At 51.3% G+C, this 21,326-nt stretch overlaps 6 protein-coding genes across 6 annotated transcripts; 2 read left to right on the plus strand and 4 right to left on the minus strand.

The window, feature by feature from the left end:
• Positions 1-939: 939 nt before the first annotated feature.
• Positions 940-4,152, minus strand: N7496_002095 (uncharacterized protein; the record flags this gene model as incomplete). The annotated part of the gene is made up of 7 exons (XM_056695026.1): positions 940-1,077; positions 1,151-1,793; positions 1,851-2,034; positions 2,126-2,972; positions 3,083-3,444; positions 3,514-3,949; positions 4,030-4,152. 7 exons carry the CDS (start codon positions 4,150-4,152, stop codon positions 940-942), a joined length of 2,733 nt encoding a protein of 910 aa, XP_056557238.1.
• A 543-nt stretch (positions 4,153-4,695) lies between these two features.
• On the minus strand, positions 4,696-4,980 carry N7496_002096 (uncharacterized protein; the record flags this gene model as incomplete). Its single annotated transcript, XM_056695027.1, has 1 exon — positions 4,696-4,980. One exon carries the CDS (start codon positions 4,978-4,980, stop codon positions 4,696-4,698), a length of 285 nt encoding a protein of 94 aa, XP_056557239.1.
• A 1,532-nt stretch (positions 4,981-6,512) lies between these two features.
• On the plus strand, positions 6,513-11,266 carry N7496_002097 (transcription factor domain-containing protein; the record flags this gene model as incomplete). The annotated part of the gene is made up of 11 exons (XM_056695028.1): positions 6,513-6,912; positions 7,050-7,571; positions 8,699-8,747; positions 8,805-8,933; positions 9,000-9,253; positions 9,309-9,817; positions 9,880-10,004; positions 10,065-10,140; positions 10,202-10,286; positions 10,349-10,720; positions 10,785-11,266. 11 exons carry the CDS (start codon positions 6,513-6,515, stop codon positions 11,264-11,266), a joined length of 3,003 nt encoding a protein of 1,000 aa, XP_056557240.1.
• Positions 11,267-11,770: 504 nt separating this feature from the next.
• On the plus strand, positions 11,771-15,683 carry N7496_002098 (5-oxoprolinase; the record flags this gene model as incomplete). Its single annotated transcript, XM_056695029.1, has 2 exons — positions 11,771-14,293; positions 14,352-15,683. 2 exons carry the CDS (start codon positions 11,771-11,773, stop codon positions 15,681-15,683), a joined length of 3,855 nt encoding a protein of 1,284 aa, XP_056557241.1.
• A 398-nt stretch (positions 15,684-16,081) lies between these two features.
• N7496_002099 (putative 5'-nucleotidase) lies at positions 16,082-18,278 on the minus strand (the record flags this gene model as incomplete). Its single annotated transcript, XM_056695030.1, has 4 exons — positions 16,082-17,579; positions 17,638-17,831; positions 17,890-18,100; positions 18,175-18,278. 4 exons carry the CDS (start codon positions 18,276-18,278, stop codon positions 16,082-16,084), a joined length of 2,007 nt encoding a protein of 668 aa, XP_056557242.1.
• A 348-nt stretch (positions 18,279-18,626) lies between these two features.
• On the minus strand, positions 18,627-20,574 carry N7496_002100 (uncharacterized protein; the record flags this gene model as incomplete). The annotated part of the gene is made up of 2 exons (XM_056695031.1): positions 18,627-20,487; positions 20,540-20,574. The coding sequence occupies 2 exons, from the start codon at positions 20,572-20,574 to the stop codon at positions 18,627-18,629; spliced, it is 1,896 nt and encodes a 631-aa protein (XP_056557243.1).
• Between the last annotated feature and the right edge of the window lie 752 nt (positions 20,575-21,326).

Consider the following 21,326-nt stretch of genomic DNA (forward strand, 5'->3'; position numbering starts at 1 on the left):
TACTGTACAGATGCATTCCCACTGGGCAGTGCACTTGGTTTCAGTATTTCGGGTCCAGATAACCGTTGCCAGTAATGGCTGAGAATTGTGTGTATCTTCGGTGAAGAATCACCACCGAGCGAAAGCCTCAAGCCCCCCGTGTCAATGCACGCCGGTGCTGCTGATCTTCCGTCCGAGCAAGCAATTCCCATTGGTTCCAAGGACGGCATCGGATATTTAGGGAGTTCGGGCTCCTGTAGTCCGAATACTTCACAACTTCAGGGATGTCAAAGACACGAAAAGGGTGTGTTAGTTCTCGATGCAACGTCCGAGCGCAGGTAACAGGGGGAGAGACGGGCCCAAAGACGAGGCCTGGCCATGAGTGCATCAGGCTACAGATATCGAGCCTCGGGCTAAATCATTTAGTTGGCCAGGGCTTAGACAGATCCACACGGCGTCATCCGTGCAGGAAGTCTGTGCCCTTTCTTTCGTCACTCGTCAGCCTGCCGTTGTGGGCTTCTCGAGGTGCATCGATCATCCCACCTCCCCAGAAATGTGGAGGAAAGTTCGGGGTGGAGAAAGAACGAAAATGGGGGAAAACACGAAAATGACAAAAAGGAAGACAGGTGTAATCTGGTTGATTTCCAACAGTCTGCAAATGTGTACAAAATCACGAATTATTTGCCCAATGGCATCAAGACAAGTCATATCATTGAAGAAGGAAAACAACATCGTTGACCCCGCGACAAAATCAAATCATACATGAGAATCGCCCAATGATGCAGCCGTACAGCAAAGCATAAATCGAACGCGAACTAAACCTTCTATCCAAATTTTCTATAGCATACATATCCCAAAAGAAGACATCATTATCGAGACCCACGCGAGGACGCTGGGACGATATTATATACACATGGACATGATCGACTTGGTGGCTGCCGCCACCGAGCCCGAGGAAATTTAGCGTCGGGAGACGCAGCAAAGAATACCCGACTTGCCCAGGAACCAGAGCGAGCCGATGAAACGGAAAATTGACAAACCAGCAGTCGTCCACAGAATGGCCGAGAAGTAGTTGGCTGTCCGAGTAGTCGACTTGTTCTAATCATTTGGTCAGCCTTCTGCTAGTCATGGCTCACCGCCAGGTCGGGAAAAGAAAAGGATATATACGTACCGTCAGACAGAACCGGTCAATACCTTCACTGGTGATGCACAGCGCCAAAATCAAGTTGCTGAAGATCCACAGGAGCACCAGATTAGTACGGAAGGCCTTGTACGAGTCGTCCATGCTCTTCTCCTCCTTCTCTTCGGGATCCTCAAACGGCGCCAGCGCACGCTTGACGGTCGCCTCAAACTGACTGTCAATGTCGGCCTGCGGCTTGTCGACTTCCTCGATGAAATTGGACTTGGCTTCATCTTTCTTGGTCTGAGCCTCTGGCAGTGCCTCACTCTTGTCTGACCCCTTGGTACCCCAAGAAACGTCATGCCAGTTGCAGAAGGCGTACACCATGAGAATATTGATCGAGCAGGTCATACCGGCAAAGTAAGCCCAAGAGGAGGTGAACATGTGCCAAGGATCCATGTAAAGGAAACTGGCAATGAAGTAGATACCATAAGTACACACCAAGGCAACCAAGACGATACCGGCACCGGAAGAACTAAAGAAGGACGACAGGAATTTGCTCACGCCTTGGCTCATGTCGAAGTCCAGGGTACCACCAGTGAAAGCATTCTTGACCAAGTAGAAGGACAAAACCAAGATGTAACACTGGACGATACTGAAGTAAATGAACGAAAGGGTATAAGCCAGACGGGAACTAATATCGATTAGCGCGTGAATAACCCAGAGTCAGATAGATCTGATGATCGCTTACCCTTTGGGTCGGTTACCCAATGCCAGAATGAACTGTAGCATGAGGAAGAACACATAACCGTACTTCAAGAAATTATTCACGATAGGTGAAGCTTCATTACCAAAGGGCCAGCCTTTATTCTTGTTGCTGTCACTCGGGGTTCCGACAAGATCCATAATAACCGAAGTGGTCAACCAGAATGACGCTATCGATCATCAATTAGCGGTCATCCAGATAAGAAATAGGGTCGAATGAAAACAAGATTGAATGAGAATGAAGCAAAATTATCCACATACCGAGAGAGAACCAAGTCATGACAAGACCTGCAAAGTTGTACAACATCTGGAGATGGAGAAACGCGAGACGGAGGATGTTATGCCCACTCTTGTAAATCCGACCGAAATGCATCATGGCATACAGACTAGCGGCAAATGAACCGTTCAGCCAGCGACGTCTTTGACCAATGAACTCTGCAGCACCCTCGGGAACATCGGTTTCACCCTTAGAAGCCTTGACGTAGGTCAGGTGCCACTTGAACCCAGCCTTGGCCACCAGTTCGAAGCAAAGAATACGATCCTCGGCAAGGAACATGTTCTTCTTGAAGATATTCATACCCTCAATACCCTTCTTACCAAGTTGTTTGGAGAGTGTGTGGTCACCATGGAAGTACTGCTCGAGGGGCCGGCCCATAATCGCACGGTATCGGTACGCTGAGAAGGCACCAGGCAACACACTGACATATCCAAAGGAAGACTCAAGAGGTTTATCGAGAATGTTTGAGATCTTATACTCAAAATTCTGCGCAGCGACAAGCGGATTCATCAGGTTTTTCCAACCTTTACCAAGCATAGCATGGATCTCACCACAAGATCCGCCGAGATTCTTGTCATTATAGAACGACTCCCACAGAGCCAGCAGAGACTTCTTGCCCGGCTTAGTACCGGCATCAATCAGAATAACCACTTCGGGGTTCAAGATACGACAAAAACCATTGAATAGCCAGCGGTGGGAGTTGATCTTCTTGCTGTTCTTCTGCTTCAAACAAAAGATCATCTGGACTGGCGGGAGGTTAGTTGACTCGGTACCCTGGGGCCGAATCAACTGCTGGCTAGCAGTGACGGAAAGCTGAGTGGTATACTCGAACTGAATGTGAAGTAACTAGTTAGCAGTGGCAAAAGCTATCTCCTTGATCCGGTTATGGCCTATTTGAAACGGGCTGATCACGGAGCCAACTCGATGCAGGGAAAGCTTACGATGTGCGCAACCGTTTCTCTTCCATCAACGGATCGCTTCATGATACCGTCCTGGTAAATACCGACCGTGGCCAGCAAGTCCAGGGTATTCTTGTCGCAAGGATCGATACCATCGAAAACCAAGGACACCACGATCTTCTGCCAGGCCGGACCACCCTTATTCCAGAACTCTGACTTTTTCAGGTTCACAATGTCTCGGATATTCTGCATCACACCATGGAGTGTTCGGGCGGTAAGGACCTTATCTTCGTTGTAGTAGGTGATGGCAATCAGCAACTCGGTGTGTCGGTTGTACATGGCCGGCCGAAGGTTGTATCCGTTCCGTAGGGTGAATTCATCAGGGTCGCAAGTGGCGGCCGTGTCTAGTACTCAGTCAGTTTGACTTGTCTCTGCTTTGCCATGCGACTTTCACGATCGCAAAATCTACTTACAGCGCAAGTGGGAGAATTCTTCTGGGAAGCCTTCCTCTGATTCCCGATACTCCTGCTGGATAGCATTTTGAATGGCACTGGGCACCGGATAGTCCACACTCAGGACGGAGCCCTGCACCAGCTTAATCTTTCGGGTCGCGTAGCGACGCAAACCCGAGGCAGGTGCTTGCCGTTGCTGCCAGGCTTCCGATGGGGTCTCTGACATGGGAGTCTGCACACCCGACCGGCGGTTGAGACCTGCCGCGGCAGTAGGATCCTGGTAGGGTCCATCGGGGAAAATTGTTACACCTGGATCCTGCAGAGTATAGCGTCGCAGAGAATCGGAGGAAGCGTAGGGGTCATCGTATTGCGCATGGAGGGGGCTCGGTTGGTTCCGATAGAGGAGGGACTGTGAGCTCTCGGCGTTGTCATTTTTTTCTTCGTAACCGTATCCGTGCTAGTTCGAGGAACTATGTCAGCGACTTTCCCTCTCCGCAGTCCAAAGTTGTTTTTTTCCGGGTTTCTCTTGCAACTCACATCGCGAGGACCATTGTGAGAATACAGGCTACTCTCGCTCGCTTGAGGCGAATGAGGCGAATGAGATAGGTTTGGCGAATGGGCCCGAGGGGAATGGGGAGACGTCGGCATGGGGGTACCCATTGTGCACAGCTCCCCGATCAAAGGATATGTGAAGAAGGATCAATTGTGTCAAATCCAAATAGAGGTATAAAATCTCGGCAACGACGACGGTAGCGTAGTTATGCAACCGATACAAATCGAGCAAGCTGTGAGGTGACAAGAGAGGATGACGGCGAACAGCGAAGATCCTAGTCAACCCAATAAAAAAAGAAAAGCTCGAGCAGACAGTAGGAAGCAGTAATGGGATGATAATAAGACGAATAATGCCTGGTCTTCTGGACACGTCGTAGCCTTGCGAAGAAGACCTTCGAAAGATCCGTTCCAAGTGGGTTTGCCTGGTGCAGATCACAGAAAGGCTGGCGGGCGATGTCAAAAAAGGGTCGCAGTGAAAGGAAGATGGGCTGACAATATGAAAGGTGTCGCCTGGGGGAGCTAAAGATAGGATAGGTATATGCAATTCTTTTGGATTCACAAGCAGAATAAAAAGATATTTTTGGTACAGCAGATTTTGATTGGAGGCGCAGGCGGTGCTCGACGAAAGACGATGAAGGCAGTGGAGGCGCGTTACAGCGGGCCCAGCGGCGTCTGCAAATGTCGTTCGTCATCCGCTCTTATTGTGACTCCACCAGATGGATCATCGTCCTGAGACACGCCTGGCAACCGTTTCCCCTGCGACAACACGGCGCAAAGACAGGTAGGCAGATCCGGTGCCTCGGAAACTGACTGCATCGTTGTGCTGGCTTTGCTGGCTTTTTGCTGGCTATGCTGCCCACGGGCATCCACGGATCGGTCATGGATTAGGGCTCGTCTCTTTTTCTTTGGACATGTGGAATCGATGATCGACCGCATGATGAAATTGGACCTGGCCCTCCGATCTTCTGACTGCGCGCAACATGACTCGTCCATGATGAGAACAGTAGTCAGCGGGCCAACAACGCAACGCGTCTGCACATTGGCCAAGATGCCTGCTGGGAGACCCATCACCACCCCCCGATCCTTTCCTGGCTTGATCATCCCTTTCTCACTGCGAGAATCTGAAACTTGAAACCACCCTCTGAGCCTCCACACGGGACATATTAACACCCACACTCACTTCCTTGGCCAGGTGGGCTCCTGTAACTGTAGGGTTGCAACATCCTGCACGCCTGATGGAGGGGGCCAAGACAGATCATCTGGTGGCGTCCCGGGGGACCGAAAAGTGCCGGGAGGATGACGACAACGGCGGAGAAGAATATTTGATCGGCCGTGGTCGGCGGCAGGGGCTCGTTCGATGCAGAAACGCAGGTCATTCGATGGCTTGGCTATTGTCGATCCACCGTCGAGAATGGGATTGGGTGAAAATGAGAATCTCTTTGTGGTGATTTGTGGATGAGGTGGAACCCGCACAAAGGCAGAAAGGCAGTGGGTCACGTGGCTGTGGCTGTGTCTTAGGTTATTACTTTGGGGCCTCAGGTCATAAGGCCACCACCGTCAGGTACAGAAACCTTGACATCGGGGAGTAGTTACTAAATAATGATGAATCAGATGCACTCAAAGGCATAATTAAAGTTGTTGTTTTGTGTTTTTGAATTATTTAAGATCCCAACAAATTTTTTTATTTCCAACGGAATTAGATGTAATCAATCCCATGCAGACAGGTAGGGAGTCCGAGTCAGCTCGGCAGCTACGAGAATATATATCCCACATCAACAGCCATGGCTCGAACCATCTTTAGTTTCTTCCATCCAGACTAATTGTCATCAGTAATTAGTTTTGTGCTCGCAGAAATGTAGCAGAACATCTACTGAAAACACTTTCAAAAGATATATCCAACTAGTACTCATATCTACGCGGAACCTTGGAACCATCACTAGGGCTATGGCATACCTACCTAGTCGGACCTCATCCGAGTACGTATTATGACGGTCGGACTTCTCAGCGAGAATGCAAGAGAAAGATGGTATGATTCAGTGACTCAGTTCATGGAATCACTTAATTCCCTGGAAGTTGACGTTCTGAAACCTTTCTGACTCAAGATAAATCCGACTCCATGACTGAGCGACCAAGTGTAACGACCGTTGGAATAACCGTTTCCAGAGCTTGTCCGAAATCACATCGATAATATACCCTAAAGCATCATTACTACAGGCTCCTCTTACTGATTCAAGAAGTAGATCGGTCCTAACTGCCGGTGGCCGAGGTCACAGCGGGGATGTTCCCCAATTTTGCGGGGTAACCTTAGCTGTACTATAAAGTCCATAGGAAAACATATCGACTTGTCCAGATACCCTTCTTACTTCCATTGGAATTAGCTATAAATTGATTGCCGTGTTTTACAAGACTATAGGTAGCTCCCAGCATTATCGGCCGGATACCACGACTATCGAACTTCCTCCACAAATATGCCCGTTCAGAAGCCCACATTCCAGTCCCTGCCTCTTCGTCCAGATGGTCCGCGCGGTAATGCATGGGGACTCTTTGGGGAGCACGACGAGATGGGCATGCTTAACCTGCTCACCCCCGAGAACACTGCAACGGCCGCGAAGGAGATCATCGAGGGGGTTCGTGTCTCGACTGACTGGGCCCTGAACAGTATGGCCGTCCCTTGTTTTGGACGATCAGCTTTTGAGCATACCGTCAAGAATAAGGCTCCACGGCACGTGAATGACGATATCTTGACCTTCAACACCCAAAGTAGCTCTCAATGGGACGGGTTTCGCCATTACGGAGCCAAGGAAGGGTCGTACTTCAACGGGTGTTCACTGGAGGATATTCAGACCTCAACGCGAAATGGAATCCACGGTAGGTGATTGATCAATCATGCAGGGGTTCCCCTCCAGCTGCGGATTAGGGTGATACCGCTTGCTGATCCTGCCGATCTTGCTCATCTTGTCGAGCTTGCTGATTTGGATACTCATCAACTTGCATCGTCCCTATAGTCTGGGTAGAAAACGGCGGCATCGTCGGACGAGGGGTTCTTCTCGACTACGCGAGTTGGGCTGAAGCTCATGGTCACCCCGTGAATTGCTTCCAGACCCAATCCATCCCGGTTTCCGTGCTTCAAGAAGTCGCTGCGAGTCAAAAGACCACATTTCGACCAGGGGACATTTTGTTCATCCGGACAGGCTGGACACGGGCGTACGAACAACTGTCCACAGCGGAGTGCCAGCAATTAGCGGATCATAAGGCACCACCCGTGATTGGGGTCGAATCGTCAGAGGAGATGCTGCAATGGATCTGGGAGAACGACTTCGCAGCCGTGGCGGGCGATATGCCAAGTTTCGAAGCGTATCCACCTCAGAGTACAGATTTCTTCCTGCACGAGTGGCTATTAGCAGGCTGGGGCGTTCCTATCGGCGAACTCTTTGATTTGGACCGGCTGGCTCGGGAATGTCGCCAGCGAGGGCGATACAGTTTCTTTTTCAGCAGCGTGCCATTGAAGGTGCCTGGCGGCGTTGCCAGTCCTCCGAATGGCGTCGCTATCTTTTGATACGATATATAAGATGGACAAATACGCATATTCATAGGGTGATTTCTGCTAGTCGGTCTATGCACCCCCGTGCTTGGTGAGACTGGCCATTGTCTCAGATGATCCTTCTTCTGCCCTGAGCTTGCAGAAGATTCTTGGAGAGGCTGGCTCTTGATAACCCAGTGCAATCGCCTAGTTTCTAGGAAGTCTGTTACAGGAAGCCTATTAATAGCCTTATTCCAGAAGAGCAAATATGAGTGTTTATGTCTATAAGATAAAATCAAAGTTGGTTCAACATTAACGTTCTAAAATAGACGAAAAAGCCAGACTGAAGTCTCGTACAGAGTTGGATATCCAATTTGTTCCATCAAGCTGGTTGATAGCCTATCGCGTCACGCGGGTTAGAATTATTTACATGCCAATGGGGAGACTTCCTAGCAAAAAGCTGTTTTATGAGATATCTCGCCAATCGAGAGTTCTAGATCGTTTGAAAAAGGACTGGGGTCCCAGATTCTCCGCGACTCGGATTACCACGCCGTCGTGGTACCGAAAGGAGCAGCAATGAGCCATCCATGGGTAAAGGCTGAAGATAACAGATTCTGCTATTTCTTCGTATCGGATGCGCTAGTTCTCTTTGATTGATCGACCGTTATCCTAGTTAGAGTGTCCGGTGTATTTAAGCACAAATAAGCTGCATATACGAAGGGGATTTTGCAGCATGATCACAGAAATCAAGATTGTTTGTCTTTGGATATCCAATGATGAGAGGCTGCTGATCGGTATAAAAAACCTCCCTATAGTCTTATGGTCTGGTGGTTGATTGCTGACGGCCGAAGCCGAAAAGAGAAAGCGGGGGGAAAGTTTCTCGTCGGACCGATGAAAACTCAAAAAATCCCACGATACCCCGGAGGCTGAGAGATTGGAAGACAGATAAGAAGAGTGGAAAGTGTGGAGAAAGAAGACCAACGCGATACGCTCTCATAAGATAATAATTATTCAATTTCTAAACTAACAATATTTCTCTCTCACCCCACATCCACTATCCCAATCTATTTCACTAAATTCAACTTCATCATCCATCTTCTCCCCTAACCGTCCCGGCAATGGTCCGTGGCAAAGGCATCGTCCGGCGGTCGCAAGACCGTTCGAACGGACGATCTCCGGTCGCGTAAGTCTGACCCTTATGATACATATCAAGATGAATACCAACTCTTTCCATTGACAGATGCAACCGATGTCGCAACCGAAAGACCCGCTGTGCCGGGAACCCACCACACCCCTGTGCAGCTTGTGTCGACGTAGGGGAGACGTGCGTATATTCTGAGGCCGAAAAGCGCGTCTCGATTACGGAGAGGTAAGAGCTCTCGAGAATACCGTTCATTCGTCTATATGATGCTATCGAATACTAACGCGCTACCAGAGAATATCGCCAATTAAAATCGCAGTCTCGCGCCCACTCGGTGCAATCGCATGCACATTCACAGTCCCAGTCACCATTCCAAGCCGTGCGAGGCTCGTCAATTGCAGAAAGCGATTGGCATAGTTCTCCTAGTGGGCCATCGAGTGTGCCCTCTACAGCGGCCCGTTATTCGGAGAGCGAGGTTCCCTTCGAGCGAGATGACTGGTGGTTCAAGGGAGTCGATAATCTGTTATTGAACCGATCGGGAGAGCATCGTATGTATATCACTCAAAGTTATCTACACGACCAAGCTTTACTAAAGAACTGAAGACTTCGTGGGTCCATCCTCTGCCACCAATTTGGCCAAACGTCTTAATCCCGGCTCGACCAATCTGGCCTGGGATGTGCGTCCTCTCTATGATGACCCCACATCCCTCCGACGACCAATTGCGCGTTCATTACCTCAATTACCAACCTTTGAATTCGCAAAACGACTTTTCTGGGTTCAATACGCCTACATTGGCACCATATTCTCTCTTATCCATCCCCGGCAATTCGAAGAGCGGCTAGAGATTGTCTATCATCAGCCCCCAGATTTCTCTCACCGTGAATCTTGTCTGACCTACTGCCAAGTGCTCCTGGTCATGGCCTTTGGGCTCCTCTATTCAGTCAACCAGTGGTCGGGGGATGAGGGACCCCCCGGTTTCAAATATTTTAAATACGCCCTACGATTTTTGCCAGATATTCACGAAGAAGGTTCGATCTTCTTTGTTGAGGTGCTGTGCTACGTGGCATATTATATGCAAAATCTTAATAGAAGAGATGCTGCCTTTATCTATGTATGTTGAGTATTACCAAGCGCTCTACATGGACCAGACAGGAGACAACTAACGATCGGCAGATTGGCCTCGCTCTACGAATGGCCATTTCTCTGGGACTTCATCAAGAGGTTTCGGATCCAGGAATAAGTGAGACAGATAGGAACCGCCGCCGCAGAGCTTGGTGGTCCGTATATAGTCTCGACCGGTAAGGAGCCCTGACTCAAACAAAGAGAGAGTGAAACTCGTACTCATGCCCAACACCCAGGGTTCTCTCAGTTAAATCTGGTAATCCGATTACTATCCAGGATGAAGATATTGGCATCACCTGGCCAGCTGCACTAGTATGTTCCATCTGTTCCATCGATAGTTTCTCTAAGCAACCAATACTGATTTCCCTCTCAGGACGGATCAACTTCCGACCCGTGGCCGTCAATTGTCTTGACTTATTACACACAGCTGTCTCGTATCTTAGGAAGAATTGGTGAGGGTAAGAACTTGTCTGGCTCCCCTTCAGAATCTTCCCACAGTATTCTGACCAAAACACCATAGAGATTTATCGCAAAAAGCCTCGCTCTGGTTTCAACTTGATCATGTCTGTACAGAGTATCACCAACGGTCTTGCGAGCTGGCTCCGTTCAATTCCTGATCGCCTTCGGATTGATTTCACCACACTAGACACGCACGTCAACCGTGAGACCGTCTCGATCAACTTGCACTTTTACTCATGTGTGAACATGACCGCACGTCCCCTCGTATTTTACATCATCCAGAGACGTCTTGATGCAGTTACTTTGGGAACTTCTGCTGGGGATTGGAAAGATGGATTAGCTCCAAATACCGTTGCAGTTATCGACAGCTGTATTACTGCTGCTCGAGCTACGACGATGATTATGGACGCCGCTGCCAAACACAATCTGATAGGTAAGCATCAATTCTGTCTGATTCTTGTTTCAACAAACTCAAATTCTGATTTGGAAATCGACAGCTACATACGGCTACCTTGATGGTGACTACATCTTCTCCGCAGCGCTACTCCTTGTCATGGTCAACGCAGCATTTCCATATAACGAAGCCAACATGCGGTCAATGGAGATGGCCCTTACTCTTCTTCGTAGCATGGCCGATAGGGGTAATACCTATTTGGCTTCTCGACATGCCCTACTTCTGGAGCTACGTGCAGCAATTGATCCTAAGCCTGCCCCCGCCGACGTTGAGCAACCCAGCCCGCTAAATGTCCCTGATACGCCCACGAGTGACCGGCCAGCAAGTCCTGTAGTTGAAGTACCCGTGTCAAACCCTCCACCAATGCTTGTTGATGACTGGCTACACCCTCCAGAGTTCCCTTCATTAGAAGATATTTCCTTCCAGATTGACATTCATGATGACCCAGCATTGTGGGAAGGTGCATTGGACCAGATTGATATTGACATGGATACGGACTGGATTGAGAATACATTGAGAAGATAGTAGATTTATGATTGTATACGGATGAATGTCATTTTGCTATCAAGGACCTCATAGCTGTTTGTTTAGTTTAGCTTTGGCCGAGCCCTTGAAGTACCTGCTGCATACTCCCGTATGATTGATTGCCTGTGCTATAGGCCACCACGTAACCTAGATTTCTGTGTAGTGTCTCTCTCTCTGCGCCCCCTGAATATTCAATATGATGTAACAGAATGAAGCCCTCGCACAACTCTCCGATGGATGCTCTGACCCCCTCTTCCCCTCGATTATCTTCCGTGGCTTATCGCGTGATTTCCATCGGGCCGATCCTCCCGATGCCCTCCGGCCGTCGGCCCGACACGTGACTGCCATACCAGACGAGGACAATCGAAACAGTCCGACGACAACCTGATTAGATATCGTGGGTATATGAGTCTATCGTGCTGCTCTCTGATAGACCCCTGTCACATATTACCATCGCTTTCAACCTGCGCTTGCGTTGGTAAATAAACATACATAATACACATGATGACCGACTCAGGGAAGATCACCATCTCCATTGACCGCGGTGGCACTTTCACCGACGTCCATGCAATTGTGCCTGGCCGGTCGGATATCATTCTTAAGCTTCTTTCAGTGGACCCTTCACATTATCAAGATGCACCCACTGAGGGTATTCGCCAAATCTTGGAGCTCGCAACGGGCGAGTCACATCCCCGCGGCCAACCGTTGAAGCTCGACCGCATCGGCTGCCTCCGAATGGGCACGACGGTCGCCACAAATGCATTGCTCGAGCGCAAGGGGGCTCGATCAGTATTATTCACCACTAAGGGATTCCGGGATCTACTCAAGATTGGTGACCAGTCTCGTCCAGCCATCTTTGACCTGTCCATGGCTCGACCCGGAGTGCTGCCAGAAGGTGTTGTCGAAGTCAACGAACGAGTAGTTCCATGCCACCCTGCCGCGGATGAGAACTGCTTCTCTGGCTCTCGTATCGTGGAAGGAATCACGGGCGAGAAGTTCCGCGTCGTGCAAGAATTAGATCTGGCCCAGGTGCGGACAGAGCTCCAGCGTCTCAAGGAGCAAGGGTACCAGTCTCTTTCAGTTGCCCTGGTACATTCATTTGCCTATCCGGACCATGAAATTCAGATTGGGGAGATTGCAGAGCAAATGGGCTTCTCCGTCACACTATCTTCCAAGCTGCAGCCCATGATCAAGATCGTGCCTCGTGGCATGTCGGCCGCAGCTGATGCCTACCTCACACCCGTGATCAAGACTTATATCGACTCCATCTCAGCCAGCTTTGAAGGTGGTCTGGAGAGCCAACAAGCTTGCCGATTTGAATTCATGCAGTCTGATGGTGGACTGGTTGACTTCCGCAAGTTCAGCGGTTTGAAGGCCATTCTATCCGGACCCGCTGCTGGCGTGGTTGGATTTGCAGCCACCAGTTGGGATCCTGTTGAGAAGATCCCCGTTATTGGATTCGACATGGGTGGTACATCAACCGATGTCTCTCGATTCGATGGACACTTGGAACACGTCTTCGGATCTAAAGTTGCCGGTGTCCTAATCCAGTCACCCCAGCTTGATATCAACACAGTCGCCGCTGGCGGTGGCTCCATTCTCACATGGCGCAACGGCCTTTTCTACGTTGGTCCCGAGTCTGCCAGTGCTCATCCTGGCCCGGCTTGTTACCGCAAAGGAGGCCCTCTCACTGTGACGGACGCCAACCTGTTCCTGGGCCGACTGCTGCCCGAGTACTTCCCGCACATGTTCGGTCCCAACGAGGACCAGCCACTTGACACGGAGATCACAGCACAAAAGTTCCTCGCATTGACTCAAGAGATCAACGTTGAGCGTCGGCACCACTTCCAGCCAGAGTACACACCAGAGGAGGTTGCTTTGGGATTCCTCAAGGTTGCCGACGAGTCAATGGCCCGGCCAATCCGCAATCTTACTGAAGCCCGTGGTTTCGAGACCGCCTCCCACCATTTGGCGTGCTTCGGGGGTGCTGGTGGTCAGCATGCATGCTCTGTTGCCGTCTCGCTGGGTATTTCGCGTATCATCATTCACAAATATTCCTCAGTCCTGTCAGCGTACGGACTAGCACTGGCAGAGGTCGTCAAAGAGTCACAGGAGCCGGTGTCTTCGGACTATCTTTCTTCTCATTCAAGTCTGCTTCAACGATTTGATGACATGGCCGCAACTGCGACAACAGAAATGGAAGGACAAGGATTTGCATCAAGCCAGGTGCGACATGAGCAGTACCTCAACATGCGGTACGAAGGATCAGACACGAGTCTCATGATCCTACGACCTGAAGGATCTTCAGATTTCCTGGCTGAATTCCGCGAACGCCACCGTCGTGAGTTCAACTTCAACTCTGAGCGAGCCGTGCTTGTCGATGATATTCGTGTGCGTACGATTGCCTCTTCTAAGGTCCGCACCGAACGCAGCCCTCTCCTGCAGCTGAAGGATGCCGATCTCCACGATGTCACAACGCTGCCGGCCAACACTACATCTGCTTACTTTGACGGACACCCCACGCGCATTGACACCCCTGTGTATCTGCTCGATCAATTGGAGAAGCACAGCCGCATCTTCGGTCCTGCCGTTATCATTGATCAAACCCAGACGATTGTCGTGGCTCCCAACTCTGTTGCCAACCTACTTGAAACATGCATCGTCATCGATATTCTGAAGGAGACTCAATCAGTTTCAGCACCAGAAACTCAGACATCGTCCGAGATTGACCCGATCCGTCTCAGTATCTTCGGACATAGATTCATGTCTATCGCCGAGCAGATGGGACGCACTCTTCAGAAGACTTCCGTGTCGACTAACATCAAGGAGCGATTGGACTTCTCCTGCGCCCTGTTCTCCCCCGATGGAGGCCTTGTCGCGAACGCCCCTCACGTTCCTGTCCACTTGGGCTCGATGCAATTCGCTGTGCGTTACCAGCATCAAAAGTGGCTGGGCAACCTGAAGGATGGCGATGTACTCGTGGCCAACCACCCTAGCTGCGGTGGCACTCATCTCCCTGATATTACGGCAAGTAACTCTCATCGATTGTGCATCATTTGAATAACTGCTAACCTATATGCTAAAGGTCATCACCCCCGTCTTCGATAGACCCGGTGGCACCGAGATCATGTTCTACGTTGCATCGCGCGGTCACCACGCAGACATTGGCGGTATCCTACCTGGTTCCATGCCTCCCAAGTCGACAGAGCTGTGGCAGGAGGGTGCAGCCATCGAAGGCGACAAGATCGTCAGCGATGGGGTTCTCGACGAAGCCCGTCTGATCGAGTTGCTGGTCACCAAGCCCTCTCAATATCCCGGCTGCTCTGGTGCACGTTGCATCAGTGACAACCTCTCCGATCTCAAGGCACAGATCGCCGCCAACACCCGAGGTATCAGCCTCATTCAGACTCTCTTCAACGAGTATGGCGTTGAAACCGTGCAAAAGTATATGTACGCCATTCAGGCTACTGCCGAGACGGCTGTCCGGAATCTTCTCAAGGGGCTACACCAGAAGTTCGGTGGTCAGCCTCTGGAGGCAGTTGATTACATGGATGATGGTACACCCATTCGCCTCAAGGTCACCATTGATGGGTCGAACGGATCTGCCATCTTCGACTTTGATGGTACTGGACCTGAAGTGTACGGCAGTTGGAACGCTCCCATTGCCATCACTCATTCCGCCATTATCTATTGTCTGCGGTGCATGATCAACGCCGACGTCCCCCTGAACCAGGGCTGCCTGGCTCCAATTGACATCCGCGTCCCCTCTCCTAGCATCTTGTCACCAACGAAGACTGCTGCAGTCGTGGGAGGCAACGTGGTCACCTCCCAGCGCATCACCGACGTTGTCCTCAAAGCCTTCCGAGCCTGCGCAGCATCGCAGGGCTGCTGCAACAACCTGACATTCGGCACCAACCCCAAGATCGATGCTGAAACCGGAAAGGTGATCACCCCTGGATTCGGATACTACGAGACGATCGCAGGTGGCAGCGGCGCCGGTCCTACTTGGAAGGGTGAATCCGGTGTTCAGGTTCACATGACGAATACTCGTATTACGGACCCCGAAATTCTGGAGAAACGTTATCCGACTCTCCTTCGCCAATTCACACTTCGCAACGGCTCTGGTGGACGAGGCAAGAACCCCGGTGGCGAGGGTGTAGTCCGTGACATCGAGTTCCTCGCTCCAATGCAGTGCTCCATCTTGTCCGAGCGTCGTGTGCACCGTCCTTATGGATTGGAGGGCGGTCAAGATGCAGAACCGGGTTTGAACCAGTGGATCACGAAGAATGTTGAAACTGGTGAGGAGCGACACATCAATATTGGAGGCAAGAACACTGTCTCCGTGAAGACACATGACCGGGTGGTTATCATGACTGCTGGTGGTGGTGGATGGGGTGCCGAGGAGTTGGCTGCTTAAAGGCCACTGTATATTGTTAGAGCATAGATCTAGATGCTGAGATGTGAATAGACATCTATAAATATGCCAAAATAACATGCAAACCGTCCTAATGGAATGCGAAAATTGATATGAGCTTGAATTAACACTGTCTAAGAATATAAGCCGAAAGTATTTGGCACCCCGTTGTATCTGCCATATGTAGCGCCTGGTCTATGTGCAGCAGTGCCCCTCATGATCTCGTAGCCATTAGATGCAATCCATCTTCGCCAGACCAGAATTCAAAACGCCTGCAGATCGTAAAAAGCGAAGATTCAAAGCAGTAAAGCGAAAGCAAGGAGAAGACAATACCAAGTGCAAAGAAAAATTGTTCAAAGCCCCTCAGCAAAAGCCCTAGGAAATCCCTAGAGTCTCCGTCTTCACTCAACCACGATGCGTCCCTCGACCCGAGGGGAAATTCCAGACGTCCAAGGAGGGATAAACTCACCCTCGCCATCCATGCTGTTGAGGGCCGATGGCTCTAGCCCAGCATGTCGCATCCACTTTCGAACAACACGACGTGCGAGCTTTAAGCGGTGTTCTTCTTCCGTAGACGACTTGGCAGGATATGTCACATAGTTGCTCGTTGGCATGGGCGACGTGAGGATCTCGGGGTCCTCATCAGAGTCCGAGTCCATGGCATCGCTGTTAGTCCCGTTGGTAGCAACCTGGGCTGGCTCAATTTCCTGAGGGAACCTTCCATAATAGTAAGCCTCGCGACTGGTTCGTTGAAGTGGCGGTCGCAGCTCTAGTCGATGAGCCGGCGCTTTCTCCGTCTCTGGCGATGGCAATGCCGAGGGTGGTTTAAGCCAGCCACTACGATGCAGACTCCGGTGCACCAAACCCCAATGTCGACGAAGACTCGGACTCCAACGACGCCACTTGCCGAGTACCTTGAGGCTGAGGAAATATTGGCGCAGGATAGTGCTGATGAGGACTCCGTTCTCTTCGCAAACCAGTTCCTCAACGTCACCACCCTCGGATTTAACCAGCAGCGACGTGAAGCCATCCTTTCCACGAGCCATGTAACCACGTGTGGCAACAACGTATTCCCGTTCCGGGTCAATAGCTTGTCCACCCACTCGCGCAAAAGTTAAGCGTGAGCCAGAAGGGGCATTCAGCTTGAAACCAAAGGAAATGTTGGAAACTTGGGTGAATCGACCCTCGAGGGCCGGAAGCTGGCTGACTCCGTTTTCCAATGCATCCAACAAAGCCCGACCGCGAAGGCGTAGAAGAACTACCGGGTCTTCGAAAGGGAAACAATTCAACAGATCTTTCAGCCGTAGAATACCGGGCGGGTAGATTTGATCGCCGCGAATGGTCCCACCGGCCATCATTGCACAATCGGCGGCATAATAGTAGCGCATCAAGTCGCACACGAAGTTGCCCAAATTTGACTCGCGCTGGCGAACGGTGGAAAATCGACCATCTAGCGGGCTGACTGTGTAGCCTACGGGCTTCTCAAGCTTTGCCTGGAGGCTGGATGTTAGTCGATCAACCATGGCAATGGTCGCCGGGTCCTCCGGAATGGACCGTACGACATCCCGTCGTATGATGTTGAAATCCCAGCCCGCCTCTGTACTAGGTTTGCGAAAAGCTTCGATGTAACTCAACTGCTTAAAATCAGTGCCAGATCGTAGTACATGAGTCCCGTTAACAACTGTATGAGCGTAGTAGTGATCGTGTCCTCCAAGAATAATATCAACTAGTCCTGGGGGCAGATTGTTGGCCAGTTTGTTGTCATTTGGCTCGCGCTGATGAGAAACGACGACAACCAACTCTGCGCCCTGTTCTCGGAGTTGGGGTGCCAGTTCTTTCGCAGTCGCGGAAGCAGATTTGTAAATCAAGTCGGGCGGAAGCGAGTTAATCGTGCCAAGCCTGGAGATAGATGAGTACATGTAGAAAACTGATCAAGCGCATTCCCAGACGGCCATACCATTCTCTCTCCCCTAAACCAATCACACCAATCTTGATACCATTAGAGGAGGTCAGCAAGCACGTTTTCCCGCAGTTGGCGATTGGAACATCCTCTCCAAGGGCTGGATCGAGAACGTTGGCCAGCAGCCAAGGGAAATGACATTGGCTCGACAGATGTCGAAATTGCGACACTCCGAAGTCCAGATCATGATTCTGACCATGTCAGTACAGTGGCTCAGCCCATTTCTAAATAATGATGATCCGTACTCACACCCACACACGCTACATCGATCCCGGTTTTATTCAGGAAGGGCACCATATGGCGACCCTTTGTGACGGTGCTCTCGAGGCTGGGATTGAAGGCATCGCCGGAGAAGAAGGTGAGGACGTCAGGTTGACCGGTAAACCGCGGGTCGGAGCGGTAATAATTCACGAGAGACTGGAATCGGGAGGCACCACCAATGGGCTCGGCTGATCCGGACCTGTGAAGCTCTAGTTAGCTATTTTCTAAGTTTGCGCAAGGCGTGAGAGGTGTGAGAGGCGCGAGCGATCATACTCGATGTGATAGACGTCATTGTAGTGGATTAGTCGCAGATCGGGCGAGCCGGTACGGTCCGAGGTGTAGGCGACGGATAAACCGTCGGACTCGAGGTTTGACATGGAAGCCCGACGGAATAGGATTGATACAAGGTGGGAGTTAGTTGTGAAGAGGGAAGAGGAAGAGAGAAGGAGGGATAGAGGGTGCAGAAGGAGATGTAAAGAGGGAGCTGTTTACGAAGGTGGGACAAAGCGGGAATCCGGGGAATCCGCGGCGGGGAGTGGCTGAGTTCCTTGGTGCCTGGATGCCTGAGTGCCTTAACGCGTGGATACCTGAAGAGAAGAAGAATAGAATTTCAAGCGACCGAAATGGCCAGATGCAATTGTTCAACGCCCAGCGCCATGCAAAAGAGGTATCCTAAGAATAATAGCTACACGAAAAAGAAAGAAGTCGTTACTGAGTCATTGCGATCACAGTTTCTGCTCCGTCACAGTCCATCGCCGTCTCGAAGCCGCATCGCGATCCTCCAAGGACGGCGCACTGCCCCACAGCCCACGCTGAGAGAGTGTACGCTGGGGTAATTGTTTCGTCCATCCCGAACGGTCAACAATAATATCGGACGGCGACGAGTCGCGGCTCACGGGTCGTGGTCCTCCAAAATTCGGGACAAAGTCGTCCTCGGCATCTTCATCAGCTTCCTCGGTGGGGGACGAGATAGAGCCCCAAAGGCCCGATGCTCCTCGTGAACCCATCGTGGTAGGGGATGGACGAGAATTCATGGACCAACTGCGAGAACTTGGCCCCGTCTTCGGGGTGGGATCGATCAAGAAGGAACCTTGCAAGATCGATGCTGATGGACGCGAGCCGAGGCGATTGCGATAGGTCGGGATGGAAGGCGGCGGGAGTGGTTGTGGAGCCGAGGGAGAGGACAGCGAAGCGAGCTGAGAGGGGTTAACCCCCGCACGCAGGTGGTCACTTGAGGCGATGAGTTGTAAAGAGTACTCATGGGAGACCGATCGATCCCCCTGACTACTGGGCGAGGAGGGGGAGGAACTGGTAGGAGAGATGGCCGTGCGATCGGAGTCTGGGGTCGTGCTCTTCTTCCTCACGCGGCCCCGTCGCACTGCCATGGTGAGGGACGCAGTACCGATGTCCAGGAGTACTGAACGCCCAGCGAGGGAGCCAATCAGAGCGTTACAATCCGCTCCGTGGGTGATGATAATAAGCACGGTCTGGGCAGGATTTTCCTTGCGCAGTGAGCCATTAGACATGGCCCTGGATCGGTCGCTGGCATTACTCCCTGGTTGGCGGTAATAATCCACCATATGTTGGAACCCTGTGTGTATCCTCTCATGCATGCTGCTCCACTCCTCGCCGTACTCGCCGCCCGTGCCCCAGAACGGTGTTCGCATGCTGTCCCATTGGTAGTCGATCCTGGTACAAGCGTCCCGTGCATGCGCCACATAGCCGGCTGGGATGGGATCCGAGGGGGAAACTGCATACCCGGGAGTCGGGGGCACGTAAGCCGCATCTACAGCGGAGGGGAGGTCGGTGTTCAAGCGGCCCAAGGCTAGAGGGGCACCGTTGGTCGGAGCGGGGCCCTGAAGAGTATCGTAGGTGCTGGCCCGTTGTCGCTGAGGTTGCTGGCCAGGAGGGGTGGCAGCTGGCGAGCCGCGTGAGGGTAGCCGGCGGTCTTCATCCTCATTTGGCGATGCTGGGTGAGACTGACTGCCCCATCCCCCAGGGAAGTGGCCCGAAGAAGATCTTATTTCTCTCACCATCGGAATTCCCTCGGCACGACGAAGTAGCTCAGCTTTGGCCGAGGCAACCATCCTGTCCGATGCGGGTGGCGGGACAATCTGGTCAAAGTAATCAGGCGACAACCACTCGCCCAGGAACGCGTCGACGCGCAGAAGCGGTCGGATATCCTGACTCCCAGCCTCTCCTGCGTGAGGCTGAGACCCGGGCGGTGATCCGACCGACTCAGACGTTTCACCACCCGGACGGGAGTGACTGAGGCCTGCACTCACGCCGATCGCCGTTTGTAAACATCGCAGGTATGGAGACGTGTGGACGATAACGTTGTATCGGGGGGACGAGTCCGAGGATGCAGGGGTTGGTTGCAATGCTGTAGGAGTATCCGAGGCCGAAAAGGGGCCAGAGTTAGCCTCTGGTTCCTTGCCTGTGAACTCGGAGTCTTGTAAGAGACTGGCAATGCGGAGACCAAGCGCCCGCGCCTGCATCCACCCACCGTACGACAGAGGGGGGTCATAAGGAGTAGGAGAGGTCAAATGCCAGTCCTTGTCGGCCGCATCAAGACGAGCGCCATGCCTAGCCAAGTCAGTTCAAGTTCAAAGTTATAACAATACTCAACCTCACGTACCTGGCGATGAAGACAATGGGCGGAGCGTCCGCCATACTGTCTGAAGAAAAGAGTGGGGGGGGAAAGGAGTGTGGAGGGGTTACCACGGCTGCCGGTTATCTCCAACGCGGCAGCAACAGCAACTCGAGCTGATCACGAAAGCCGGTTGAAGCTCAACTGAACATGGCCAGATAGCAGGCAGCACGCAGTGCTGAAAAGCCGCGAGAATGGGGAGTTTGAAAAAAGGACGCCAGTCAGTCCACGCGGAGAAAAAAAGGCGTGACATGTGATGCTTATGTAACTGCAGCCGCGGGATCCACCTGATTTTTAAGGAACCTTAAATTAATAAAAAAAAAAAAAAGCTCATCGGGATGATATTTACTTCTGCCAGTTTTATAGTGATAGGGTGGTTGTAAAATTCCATGGAGAAAATCTAGACTCATATCATTAACACCGCCAACATAAAATCTCATTCTTTATCGTCTAGAGTGGTGGGTAGAATGGCTCCTGTCTATCCCGTTAGTACGATGACGCAGGGTTAAGCTCCGATCAACGGAGATTAACATGCAAATTCCTAATTTAGTCTGTGGAATCAACATGCATGGCATTTTTAGAGTATACTGTACATGACAGGTTCAGAAGAGCTTGAAGAGATCTATAGTGCGCAAGAGCCTCATTCCAACTCACTAGTGCTTGTATAACCCAAATGTTCTAGACTCCTTCCATATTGTTCATTAATGTCTTCCCGAGAATGGACAGAGTTTATTCCGTCGGATCTGCTCCCGACGGAAGTTAAAAACAAGATATA

Source organism: Penicillium cataractarum, assembly GCF_028827025.1.
Source record: "Penicillium cataractarum strain IBT 29864 chromosome Unknown utg000002l, whole genome shotgun sequence".
Lineage (NCBI taxonomy): Eukaryota > Fungi > Ascomycota > Eurotiomycetes > Eurotiales > Aspergillaceae > Penicillium > Penicillium cataractarum.